The sequence below is a fragment of the Manis javanica genome, chromosome 2 (genome assembly GCF_040802235.1).
Source record: "Manis javanica isolate MJ-LG chromosome 2, MJ_LKY, whole genome shotgun sequence".
Classification (NCBI taxonomy): domain Eukaryota; kingdom Metazoa; phylum Chordata; class Mammalia; order Pholidota; family Manidae; genus Manis; species Manis javanica.
Window position 1 is genome coordinate 102,445,529 of NC_133157.1, and position 14,152 is coordinate 102,459,680.

The 14,152-nt window shown below is 41.2% G+C and overlaps 1 protein-coding gene across 23 annotated transcripts in view; it reads right to left on the bottom strand.

Annotated features, from left to right (window-relative positions):
- The window catches only part of SVIL (supervillin), a 235,847-nt gene that overhangs the window by 13,733 nt on the left and 207,962 nt on the right, over positions 1–14,152 (bottom strand). For all 23 annotated transcript variants that reach the window (XM_073228993.1, XM_073229000.1, XM_073228994.1 and 20 more), the window contains 6 exons: positions 13,669–13,805; positions 12,901–13,048; positions 12,628–12,773; positions 10,756–10,931; positions 3,752–3,905; positions 3,122–3,398 (listed from right to left, as the gene is read on the bottom strand). In XM_073228993.1, coding sequence (XP_073085094.1) covers positions 3,122–3,398; positions 3,752–3,905; positions 10,756–10,931; positions 12,628–12,773; positions 12,901–13,048; positions 13,669–13,805 — 1,038 coding nt within the window. The remainder of the gene's footprint in view (positions 1–3,121; positions 3,399–3,751; positions 3,906–10,755; positions 10,932–12,627; positions 12,774–12,900; positions 13,049–13,668; positions 13,806–14,152) is intronic.

Here is a 14,152-nt window from a genome sequence, read left to right on the forward strand (position 1 = left end):
ACTATTATTGGTTTCAGGTGTACAGCATAGTGATTCAACTATTATATGCACTACACACTCTCTTCATGGTAAGTGTGGTTGCTATCTGTCAACATACAAAGATATAGTGTTATTTGGATTGTGATCTTTATAATCTTGATCAGATGCCTAATTTAAAATATTGATAGATCATTCCCTCAAAATACTTGGAAGAGTAAGTCTGTTATCAGAACTTGTATTTGGAATAAAAAGAGGTGTGAACTGCTCATGGTCAAGTGGTCGTGAAGCAGAACCACATTTTCTGAACTCAACTGGTACCATGCTCTGGAGTGGCCTGGTCCAGCACCACTGGGTCCCTCAAGCAGCTTGTTTCCTGACCCTGCAGTCCCCGAGGCAGTCTCTGGGGCAGGATACCAACCCACTGCAGCCCCTGGTTGCCCTTCTCCAGAGCCCATGGTTCAGTTCCCAAGCAGCTCCTATGCAGGCTGGCCAGCACCCCCCAAGGGGACAGTTGTATTGTCTCCACAGCTGCTGATTTCCACTGACCCTGTCCGCTAGGGCCTTTCTGAGCTCATGCTGAGTCTTGTTTGCAGGTGCAGCCCCTGTGGGGTGTGGGTCCTGAGGGGCTGGACAGGGAGCCACCAGGAGGCCAGCATTTCTGTGATAACCTCAGAGCAATTACATCTGCCATCCAGCTAAGCTTCTCTGCTCCCAGAGGGATGGTCTGCAGTCTGAATGCTCCCTGCCCTAACTTAATTCTCCACAGCTGGACTTTCTCAACTTGTAACTTTGCTCATAAAGATGCTGAGGGAACTGGCTGTGAGATGTGCACTCTATTTATTGAGAAGAAGTACATAAACTATTTGCTTGGGTCAAATCATTATGTCTTAAGTCTCCCAAGTAAATAGTCTGTGAAGACCTCAGAAATCTTTTTTTTAAAGATAGCTCTGTGTAGCTTTATTAGAGACAGGCATTTTTCCATAAAGGTTATCTTTCCATAAAGATATCTCAAGATTTCTTTTTTAAATTAATTCATTTTAATATTATTTATTCATTTACTTACTGTTACTTTTTTATAACTAATGGTGAGGGTAAGGAAATGATGGAATTTCGCATTGTGGGGACCCTTCATTTTAGTTTACAAAATATGCAATTCCCTTTCTGTGTTTTAAAAATAGGAACTATTTATAAAATAATTTAGCCACAGGGATGGAAGTTTGGCACAGGGAATATAGCTAATATTGTAAAACTTTTGTATGGTGACAGATGGTAACCACTTATCATGGTGAGCATTTAATATATGTAATTGATCAACCACTAGTTCATCTGGAACCAACCTAACAGTATGTAAGCTGTATTTCAATAAAAGACGTTTAAAAGAAAAGAAAGGAATCATGTACACTTTCAGTTCGGCCCTTAAAGTTCCCAGTCCCATACCACCAGAGGTTAGGAGGTTGTCTCACTACATTCCCTCTGAGGGTCTCCACCACCAGCCAGCAGCACAGGATATGATTTCAGGGGCTCAAACCCACAACAGTGACTCTCTGGGAATTGTTATTATTTTGGGTAGATTCACATGATCTCATCTTCAAGTTGAATATATTAATGATGCTTTTGCTGCTGAGAACATTGGTGACAGTATTTCCTGCATTTACCATGTGGCCACATGCCAGGAGCCACACTAAACATCACATGCACCAGGTTATGATGTTCTGTGAGCTGCGGACTGTCTCTGTTTTCCAGGTGAGAAAACTGGGGCTCAGGCAGGTTAAATAATTTGACTCAACTTGCAGAGCTAGTATGTAGGGCCTGAGAGAAGATTCAGAGCTGCGCTCTATGGTCCTAGGACCTGTGGCCTTTCCTGCAAGCCGCAAGGCCTCCTTATGAGAGGAAGGCAACTTTTAGTGTCCAGCTCTGCTCTCTACTAGCTGTGTGACTTTAGGTGGGTTTCTTAATCTTGGTGTCCTGTTTTTCACTGAGAAATCAGCAAATGACTGAATACATCCCGTGGGGCAGCCCACCCAGACAGTTCTGGGCCTGACACAACCATGCATGGCCCTGCCCGGTGATGCCCACTCACTGGCTTCCCAGCTGCTGCTTTGCTGGGCTTTCACTGCTGCTGGCAGACCCAGTTTCAGAATCAAGCTCTCCTCGTCTGGCACAAAGCAGCTGTCTCTCCTGCTACTTGACTTACTGTCATTTATTCCATATGCTCCTTGAAGGCAGGGTCTGAAATATTTACTTACTCCCTAATAAAGTGTCTTATACACAGAGAAGGTTCTCAGTAGATGCTCCCAGTTGATTAACAGTCTTATTTTTCGATAAATTAGGGAAGAAATCAAATGTTGTAAGTCCTCAGGTGTTTGGTTTCTGCTCCTGGTGGCCCCAGGGCAGCCACGGCTGGACAGCCAGGGGACTGGGCAGAGGTGCGTCAACTCCCCTGGGGATTGCAAGGAATCTCAAAACTAGAGAGTTGTGACAGAAACTGTCTTCTAACTGGGTAGGGATGAGGAACACTAGGGGCCACTTAAGTAAGGGCTACTTATTGGTGAAGAAAGGAGTTCTTACTCCAAGTTTCACTTCCATCCTCCTCTAGTGCAAAAACTACAGTTGAGCGTTTTGCTATGTCACTGACAGCATCGAAGAGTTCTGACTATGCATTTATTCTACCAGATCCACAAACTACTGTCAGTGCTCTCAGCCTCTGAGAAAATGGCTTTTTTTATTTTTAATATTTTTTTGCTGCATCTGTTCACTATATCGTTACTCCTCCATTTGGTTTCACTTCTAAGTCACCCAGCTATGTTTTACCTAAGACTTTACACAGCCTACAGCCACATGGTAAATATCACTTAGAAGCAAATCATTGCTTTTCGAGAAACCTCTGGGGACAAGTCAAGGAAGGGAGTGAGGGGAGTAGCGAAGCCTTTACTTTCTACAAGGAAACATCACAGATGTCAGCAATGCTAGGCAGTTAGGAATCTGTCTATGAGACTTAATAAGTGGTCCTCAAAGTGAACAAGACGGACACACTGCACAGTGGAGCTGAGCGTCAGGCATAGCGACACAGGCCTGGGCTCAGTGGCCAGCCGCGGGGCAGCCCAGCCTATCTCAGTTTGAAAAGAACCCAGAACTCACTAACCTGTGGTGCTCACCATGTACTTCCACTTGACCACATAGGCGTCCCCCTCATGGAACTGCCCGATGCTCTGTTTGGGAAGCCTGCTGTAGTCAAATTCAAGGATATGCCAGACATCCACAGAGACGCTGGTGATCTCAAACTGCCTCCTGTCGTCCCCTTCCACCAGGCCGTGGCCACGGCCAACATTCACCCCGTCCAGTACAGTGCTGCTTGTCGTCTGGGGCACCGGCACCATCAGCGTCACATCATATGGCTTGACTTCTGCCCTTGGCTCTTCCTGCAAGGGAACGGAAAAATGTCTGTTGGGTTACCTCTGCTTCACAGCCATTTCATTGTTAATAGGACAGCATATGAGGACAGCTTTCATGATCTGTCTCGGCATTTAATTGCATTTAAGAAAAGGCTGTATTTAGGGGAAAGACTCCAGCAGGCCTGGATATTCATCCATCACAGTGAGTGGGGTGACCATAAACCCTGAGGCACACCCTGGGCTGTTTTTGATTCCTAGTTAGAATGCAACTAGAAACTGGCTCGGTTTGCTGTCCTCCTAGGAAACCCTGGGAAGGCTTTTAGCTTCAAGGCCTGTTTGGTTGGGATCAAACCAAGCCCTGAGGTTTGAGGTTTAATTACCCGGAATTCCTTCTGCTGGGCAAGGTCGTAGGCAGTCTTCTCATTAGGTCTCTTCAGTTCAGTCCAATCGAGAAATTTCTCTTTGAACAGAATAGTCTCATTGTGTTCTGTAAGTCTCCCAAATATTGCCCAGTCAGGCCGCCCCTGTCCTTTCCTGCAGGGTAGGGGTGGCAGACAGGGAAAGAGCCAAGATTAAGTCATGCTAAAGCAAAGGAATCTGAAACAAACACAGGTGGCGACTGAAAAAACTCAGAATCTGTAAGTGGCATATGGAATGAATGGTTTGTTTTCACTTATTTTATCAAATAAGTGACACTCCTTTTAACCTGAAGCCTTGCAAAGCTTTGCATCCATGGAGTTGATGTGCCTGAATATCGTGATGTGGATGGTGTCAAGAATGGACTTTTCTTGCATCCTCAAAGGTTCTTTTATTTGGGACCCCCTGGGGGTGGTGCACCAGACTGGGTGCAAAGCAAGGTCTGTGTGTATATCCTCCTTGCCTGATTTCTGCCACCCATAGTCACCTGCAAGTGCTCCTGTGTGTCTGTCGAATGAGTGGATGGGAGGAAGATGAGCTCACCCTGAATTCTCTACTATTTTAAGACATGTTATGATGAAGTTCCCCAGCCTCCAGGAATGGATGAAATTCTTCTGTCACTACCATGAATGTACTTTCATATATCATAAAATGGATTCTTGCCTATTTATTTCTAGGTCACTGTTCCAGGCAGCAGGCAGGAGGAGCATAATGACACGCAGAAGGAAAGAGCCCAACCCAACCCGGAGGCTGTTACTGTCCCAGCACCTCAGAATCTGCACCTGTTCTTGGCACACAGGACACCTAGGAAAAGGCCAAGTTGCAGAAATCCATGCTGAAGAGGTGTCAGCCCAAGACTAAGATGCAGGTATCTCTATTCCTCCCCATCGACCTTCACAGGACACTGGGCCTGGGACTCCTATGTCCTGTCAGAGCACAGCACAGCACTTCCTGGGCCTCTGTGTCCCGTCTTTGCTCCCTGTTGGTCCAGGACCACAGTTTCTGACATCACGGCTGAGGCCCATCAAGGTGGCTGCCTGTTCCAAAGGAGTTGGATGGGATAGAGCAGAGCACACAAACCCTTCTGCCTCGTACTCCTGCAGGACTAAAGGAACCAAATAGCAGCAACTGTGGAATACTCACGATCACCTTGAAAAGGCTTGTGGTATTTATGCAAAAATAGCATGGCTCTTTTATAGAAATTCTACTCTGCAGATTTGCTAAGATGCCTAGAGAAAGAGCACTTGGTTTCAGCTTTAGGAATTTACCTTTTATGTTATTAGCAAGCATGAGGGGGAACAGTTGCAGTGTGAAGTGGCAAGGCGTGTGCCTCTCCCCTCCATCCTGACTTCCCTGTTTGACCTGGGCTAAGTCATGACACTCCAGCACGTCCAGCCTCCTCCTCTGTTATGAAGGGCTGGGTGCTTCACTACCTCGACTGCACCTTAAAATGCCTGCGCAGCTTTTAAGACATACTGACATATAAGCCCCACCCTATGTGAATTGGAAACACATCTCTGGACCTGGGCCCAGCACATGCTTTTGTTTAAAAGCTCTTCAGGTGATTCTAATCTGGGAGGTGTTGAAAACCAGTGGGTGAGGTGATCACCCAGCTACTTTCAGACCTGTGATTATGTCACTTCTAGATATAAATTATCCAGCATATGGATTTTATGCATCAGCGTAAAATTTTTTCTTTTCTCATATCAAATCAAACATTCTTTTCAGCCTTAGCTTTGTTGCTTAAATCACTAGCTGTAACAGTACTAGTTTTATGTTAAGTGAACCTTTGTTTAAAAAGGATTGAAAACATTTCACCTACACTGGCATCATTCGTAATTGTTTCTATAATGATAATTAATAAAATCAGTAATTCAGTTTTAAAACAGGAAACTAGGTAGGAAAGTTGACATGTGTACACTACTTCAATGGAAAACATTGAAATGGAGTTTCATGATACCCAACATTTTATGCTATGTGTGGCACATCTATGTCTAACTTATTAACTGGCACACCTAATTTAAAAGCATTTTTTTTCCCCCTGGTAGTTCAGAAAACCAAGAACAATCCTTCACAGGTAAGAATTACTTTTCTTATGATAATTGTTAGTTTGTGCATACCAAAATTACTTTTAAGTCCAGTATACTGTAGGAAATATGAAAATTATAATCATCATTTCAATACCATGTCCACCCTCTCACATCATCCCCCAAAAGGCATACACAACAGATAGTGTCAAAAAATGGCAAATCTTGGAATTCAAGGGCTGTGCTGGAAAGGTGTGAAATTAGAAGGAAACATGTTGTTTTTGTACCTTGAGCTCAATGGCTGAATTTCAGACCTAGGAAGCTTTTCAGATCAGTGTGTAATTTTTTTTAAATTTAATTTTTTATTAAAGTATTATTGATATACACTCTTATGAAGATTTCACATGAAAAACAATGTGGTTACTACATTTACCCATATTAACAAGTCCCCACCCATACCCCAATGCAGTCACTATCCGTCAGTGTAGTAAGATGCCACAGATTCACTATTTGCCTTCTCTGTGCTACACTGTTTTCCCCGTGATCTCCCACACCATGTGTGCTAAACACAACACCCCTCAATACTCTTCTCCCTCCTTCCCCACCTCCTCTCCCACACCCCTCTCCTTTGGTAACCACTAGTTCCTTCTTGGAGTCTCTGCATCTGCTGCTATTTTGTTCCTTCAGTTTTGCTTCATTGTTATACTCCACAAATGAGGGAAATCATTTGTTAGTTGTCTTTCTCCGCCTGGCTTATTTCACTGAGCACAATAGCCTCCAGCTCCATCCATGTTGTTGCAAGTGGTAGAATTTGCTTCTTTCTTATGGCTGAATAGTGTTCCATTGTGTATATGTACCACATCTTCTTTATCCATTCATCTAATGATGGACACTTAGGTTGCTTCCATATCTTGGTTATTGTAAATAGGGCTGTGATAAACATAGGGGTGCATATGTCTTTTTGAATCTGAGAAGTTGTATTCTTTGGGTAAATTCCAAGGAGTGAGATTCCCAGGTCAAATGGTACTTCTATTTTTAGTTCTGTGAGGAACCTCCATATTGCTTTCCACAATGGTTGAACTAGCTTACGTTCCTACCAGCAGTGTAGGAGGGTTCCCCTTTCTCCACAGCCTCACCAGCATTTGTTGTTCTTAGTCTTTTCGATGCTGGACATCCTTACTGGTGTGAGGTGATATCTCATTGTGGTTTTAATTTGTATTTCCCTGATGATTAGTGATGTGGAGCATCTTTTCATGGGTCTGTTGACCATCTGAATTTCTTCTTTGGAGAATTGTCTCTTCGTATCCTCTGCCCATTTGTTAATCGGGTGATTTGCTTTTTGGGTGCTCAGGCACGTAAGTTCTTTACATATTTTGGATGTTAACCCCTTGTCAGATATGTCATTTACAAATACATTCTCCCATACTATAGGATGCCTTTTTGTTCTGTTGATGGTGTCCTTTGCCATACAGAAACATTTTAGTTTGATATAGTCCCATGAGTTCATTTTTGCTTTTGTTTCCCTTGCTTGAGAGGATGCATTCAGGAAGAAGTTGCTCATGCTTATATTCAGGAGATTTTTGCCTGTGTTGTCTTCTAAGAGTTTTATGGTTTCATGACTTACATTTAGGTCTTTGATCCATTTCGAATTTACTTTTGTGTATGGGGTTAAACAATAATCCAGTTTCATTCTCTTATATGTAGCTGCCAGTTTTGCCAACACCAGCTGTTGAAGAGACTGTCATTTCCCCCATGTATGTCCATGGCTCCTTTATCATATATTAATTGACCATATATGGTTGGGTTTATATCAGGGCTCTCTAGTCTGTTCCATTGGTCTATGATTCTGTTCTTGTGCCAGTACCAAATTGTCTTGATTGCTGTGGCTTTGTAGTAGAGCTTGAAGTTGGGGAGCATAATCCCCCCACTTTATTCTTCCTTCTCAGCATTGCTTTGGCTATTCGGAGTCTTTTGTGGTTCCATATGAATTTTAGAACAGTTTTCTCTAGTTTGTTGAAGAATGCTGTTGGTATTTTGAAAGGAATAGCATTGAATTTGTAGATTGCTTCAGGCAGGATGGCCATTTTGACATTATTAATTCTTCCTATCCATGAGCATGGGATGTGTTTCCATTTATTGGTATCTTCTTTAATAACTCTCATGAGTCTCTTGTAGTTTTCACAGTATAGGTCTTTCACTTCCTTGGTTAGGTTTATTCCAAGGTATTTTATTCTTTTTGATGCAAATGTGAATGGAATTGTTTCCTGATTTCTCTCTCTGCTAGTTCATTGTTAGTATATAGGAATGCCACAGATTTCTGTGTATTAATTTTGTATCCTGCAACTTTGCTGAATTCAGATATTAGATCTAGTAGTTTCAGAGTGGATTCTTTTGGGTTTTTTATGTACAACATCATGTCATCTGCAAACAGGGACAGTTTAACTTCTTCCTTGCCAATCTGCATGCCTTTTATTTCTTTGTGTTGTCTGACTGCCATGGCTAGGACCTCCAGTACTATGTTGAATAGAAGTGGGGAGAGTGGATATCCTTGTCTTGTTCCCAATCTTAAAGGAAAAGCTTTCAGCTTCTTGCTGTTCAGTATGATGTTGGCTGTGGGTCTGTCATATAGGGCCTTTATTATGTTGAGGTACTTGCCCTCTATACCCATTTTGTTGAGTTTTTATCATGAATGGATGTTGAATTTCGTCGAATGCTTTTTCAACATTTATGGAGATGATCATGTGGTTTTTGTCCTTTTTATTGATGTGGTGGACGATGTTGATGGATTTTCGAATGTTGTACCATCCTTGCATCCCTGGAATAAATCCTACTTGATCATGATGTATGATCTTTTTGATGTATTTTTGACTTCGGTTTGCTAATATTTTGTTGAGTATTTTTGCATCTATGTTCATAAGGGATGTTGGTCTGTAATTTTCTTTTTTTGTGGTGTCTTTGCCTGGTTTTGGTATTAGAGTGATGCTGGCCTCATAGAATGAGTTTGGAAGTATTCCCTCTTCTTCAACTCTTTGGATAACTTTAAGGAGGATGGGTATTAGGTCTTCACTAAATGTTTGATAAAATTCAGTGGTGAAGCCATCTTGTCCAGGAATTTTGTTCTTAGTTAGTTTTTTGATTACCAGTTCAATTTCATTGCTGATAATTGGTCTGTTCAGATTTTCTTTTTTTTTCTGGGTCAGCCTTGGAAGGTTGTATTTTTCTAGAAAGTTGTCCATTTCTTTTAGGTTATGCAGTTTGTTAGCATATCATTTTTCATAGTATTCTCTAATAATTCTTTGTATTTCTGTAGTGTCTGTAGTGATTTTTCCTTTCTCATTTCTGATTCTGTTTATGTTAGTAGACTCTCTTTTTTTCTTGATAAGTCTGGCTAGGGGTTTATCTATTTTGTCTATTTTCTTGAAGAACCAGCTCTTGCTTTCATTGATTCTTTCTATTGTTTTCTTCTTCTTGATTTTATTTATTTCTGCTCTAATCTTTATTATGTCCCTCCTTCTACTGACTTTGGGCCTCATTTGTTCTTTTTCTAGTTTCGTTAATTGTGAGTTTAGACTGCTCATATGGGATTGTTCTCCTTTACTGAGGTAGGCCTGTATTGCTATATACTTTCCTCTTAGCACCGTCTTCACTGCGTCCCACAGATTTTTGTGGTGTTGAATGATTGTTCTCATTTGTCTCCATATATTGCTTGATCTCTGTTTTTATTTGGTCATTGATCCATTGGTTATTTAGGAGCATGTTGTGAAGCCTCCATGTGTTTGTGGGATTTTTCATTTTCTTTGTGTAATTTATTTCTAGTTTCATACTTTGTGTTCTGAGAAACTGGTTGGTACAATTTCAATCTTTTTGGATTTACTGAGGTTCTTTTTGTGGCCTAGTATATATCTATTATTGAAAATGTTCCATGTGCACTTGAGAAGAATGTGTATTCTGCTGCTTTTGGGTGTAGAGTTCTGTAGATGTCTGTTAGGTCCATCTGTTCTAATGTGTTGTTCAGTGCCTCTGTCTCCTTATTTATTTTCTGTCTGGTCAATCTGTCCTTCAGAGTGAGTGGAGTGTTGAAGTCTCTTAGAATCAATGCATTGCATTCTATTTCCCCTTTTAATTCTGTTAGTATTTGTTTCACATATGTAGGTTCTCCTGTGTTGGGTGCATAGATATTTATAACAATTATATCTTCCTGTTAGATTGACCCTTTTATCATTATGTAATTTCCTTCTTTGTATCTTGTGACTTTGTTTTGAAGTCTATTTTGTCTGATACAAGTACTGCAACTCCTGTTTTTTTCTCCCTATTAGTTGCATGAAGTATCTTTTTCTATCCCTTGACTTTTAGTCTGTGTATGTCTTTTGAAGTGAGTCTCTTGTAGGCAGCATATAGATGGGTATTGTTTTTTTATCCATTCAGTGACTCTATGTCTTTTGATTGGTACATTCAGTCCATTTACATTTAGGGTGATTATCGATAGGTATGTACTTATTGCCATTGCAGGCTTTAGATTCGTGGTTACCAAAGGTTCACGGTTAACTTCCTTACTATCTAAGAGTCTAACTTAACTTACTTAATATGCTATTACAAACACAATCTAAAGGTTCTTTTTTTTTTCAGCATGTAATTTATTTAAACAATTGCTATTCATCTGCCACAATAGCACCTGGAATGCTGCAGCAGGGGGGCGACCATGTGTTCACTAAGAAGTGAAATATAACACAAATAGCTTCCAGGAAATGATGACAGTGTATTTCTGTATCAGTTAGGCAAAACCTAAAGAAATCTTTTTGTGAGGATTCAGAGTACTGTATGCAATCATTTATGAAAATCAAAACCTGTGCACAGCAATAGCAGAAAACTGTGGGAAGGACTGAGGGTCCACTGAGGGACTTTGCTCCTGCCACAGTGCCATCAACTGATCACAGGAATACCTGGGAATAAGCGGATTGCATTCTCCAGGATCCAATGGGTTGATGTCACAGTTCTCATAGTCAAAGGTTCCATTCCATAAGTGCTTTGCCAGCTGAAATGCTATTTTCCGTTGTGCTAATGTGACTTCTTTTCCATGCCACACATAAACTTCACTACCAAAATCAAACACCAGTACCTGGGAAAATGGTACAGAAGAACTGGTTAGCTTCAGAGACATGCTCCATTTGAATCAGGATCTCTATTGACAGTGAGTCAAATGGGTGATGATAGGAATCCTAACTGAGCAATCAGTACAAACACAGAAAGATCACAGGATCTGACTAGATGGCACTGCCCTGCCAAGCCAGCCTCTTCTCCCTCAGTGTGACTTTCTTCTTGTCCTGAACGCCCAAGTTAATGCTCCCTCCTCTTACCTCACAAACCACCTGAAACTTCTGGTTCATAAAAGTTAAGTATGTCTTCCTATATTCATTCTTTCCCTTTGTTCATTCATTCAGTTAACATGTCGAGGCCATTTCACACATGCCAGGCATAGAGGACTCTCTGTATGACTTGGAGATGCTCAAGGCTGGAGATCATACCCTACTTCCATTAACAGCAGGAGTTTACTAAGTGTTTGTTAAATGAATATGTGAACATAACACTATTTATTACCATTCCTGTGGTTTATTCTCTTCTCTCTTCCTAGAGTAATTTCTTCCACCATTTCTAGCAATCTACTACAGAATTTCAAAATTCTACTGAACTCAAAACTGGGCTCAATCTCATATTCTCTTTGAAATCAAAGCTGACCATTAAACAAGATGGGGTTAGAGGTGCTGACTCTCTGCTCAGGTGAAAATCTGCATATAACTTTTGGCTCACACAAAATTAACTACTAATATCCTACTGTTGACCAAAAGCCTTACCGATAACATGAATTGTCAATTAATGTATGTTTTGTATGTTATATGTATTACATACTATGTTGTTCCAATAAAGATGGAGAAAATAAAATGTTTCTTCAAATTGTTGCAAATCTCCAAAAAATTTTCCAGTATATTTGTGGAAAAAAATCTGCATGTACGTAGACCTGTATAGTTCAAACCCGTTATTGTTCAAGGGTCAATTGGATTCTTCATTATTTCTTTTTCTGTCACTTTTTTTTCCATTTAAATGCCCATGTTTATCATACCATCCATCTACCTTTGGGTTACATTCTTTCAAATAGTTCTATCCAAAGAAATTTAAGGTCCTTTGAGTTTTCCACTTTTTTTCAGCATTCAACAATACTTAATGGTATTGCAAAGGCATGTATTTAATATTTACTGATGTGGGAGAAAAAACCCAGCACTTTATGTGGCAAACACATAAATTATATACACATGCATCTGTTCTTTCTGAGAAATATTTAAGAACTGAAAAATATTTAATGTTTACACAAAAATCAAGAGATAGGGCTAAGTAGTATTTGCATTTTGTTCCCAGTTTTATTGAGAAATAATTAACATGCAGCACTGTACAAGCTGAAGGCATGCAGCATAATGACTTCACTTACATATATTGTGAAATGATTGCCATGGAATGTGTAGTTAACCTCTTTCATCTCATATAGACATAAAAGAAGGGAAAAAATACCAAAAAAAAAAAAGAAAGAAAATACATTTTGCCTAAAACAGAAAAGCCTTCAATGCTTCATTCCTCCTCTGGACAATGTTCTGAATTCTGTATCAGCATTTAGGAGCACAGCAGTGGTCTGAATTCATGGACAAACATCCTTTAAAAAGATGTCACTGTCCTGCGGCAGGCACTAACACTGGCTAGCCTCTGCGAGTGTTCACTGGGCAGACGTGTGCAGGAGCTGGCTGGGGAGGCAGAGGTCATGCACTTACCTCTTTTGATTGCAGAAGGGAGCACTTTGGGATCCTCCCCCAGTAGTCATCATCAGGAACAAGTTTGTCATCCATCAGACGGTAAATGCAGTTTGTTTCTATTATGGCTGTCTCATACAGTTCGTCTTCTTTTGGGTCTCCAGCAGCTTTGGGATAAGAACAGTATGAGAATAGAACATTTTACACTGAAAAGTAGCTGGTTTTGAAGAATGAACTGGGGATAAAAAAGGATATTCCAGTCTTGTCAGTTTCATAGATACAGTAAACTCTTACATTGGTAACTGGTTTGGCCACCCAGAAGTTTCCAGAAGTCTTTGGCTGCATGAGTGTGTGTATTAATTCCTTCTTCAATAGTCTGGACATAAGTAGCTCTACAACCAAGTTCCCTCTTTGTCTGAATTAAAGTTGCAAGTTCTGAGGCCTGAAAAAAGGGAGGAACGTGATTATGTGGGCGGAGAAGCCCAGGACTAGGTGGAGAGGCGTGAGCTGAAATGGAAGGAGGGAAATGGCCTGTGTCTCAAAGGAAAACCAGCGACCACAGGAGCTGAGGCACTGGCTGTTGGGTATTTTAACAATGTCAAGAAAATATAACTAAAGGACCACAGGGTATCAATTCTTTAGAGCAATAGTTCTCAATCTTCAAATTCAACAATTCCCTTGTGAAGTCTTTGAAAAAACACCCATTCGCTGGGCTTTTCCCTATGAGAGTCTCATTCATTAAGTCCTGAGCAGACTTTCATAGGCACTAAGATAAACAACTTTGAAGTGATGTGCCAGTACCTTTTTTACACAGGAGAGTAAACCCGGGACTTGGAAACAGGAAGGTAGTCATACTCCTTCTTAAATAGCCCATTAAAGCACCTAAAGAAAGCTTGTTCCTGAGACATTCAGAAAAGTGAATACTACCTACTACCTCTTCTCGCTTGAATGAAACATTTGACATCTGAGCAGCTCTGTAAAGATCTGGCAACTGGTAGAACATTCTATCGGTGTGTAAAGCAGATGCTTAACCTGAACAGTTTTTATTGTTCAGATACCCACCTTTGCCTTTTCTATGACATTTGCAAATTCCCCTGACCACAGGAAGCAGTAATGGGGACAGAGCAGCAGGAAGCAGTCCCCACTGTTGAGTGATGAAGCTCGAGGTTCCACAAGTCTTGTCTGCACATGTCTTCTTCCTGAACATGAGGATGAGAGTCACTGTCTTCCCAGAAAGAGAACTCTCCCAGCCACGGGAAGGACCCAGAAACACCTCACATTTGTAGCGCCCCTGCTACAAACTTTCAATTCTAACGTCTCATCCGTGAACACTCGTTCCCATGGCCCAGTGCGGTGGGGGCATTTCTAGTGAGAATGGCACAGATAGCCTCCCTTGTCAGTGCTTTCCCCAATCCCCATGTTTCTGAGGACCACGCTCAGGGTCCTCTGACACCACAGGTATGGATTTATCAAGGTTCCTTTCACCAGGGAAGTTAGCAAACACACTCCTTTCCTCAGGTCCTGTCTCCTTCTGTTCACTCTGACA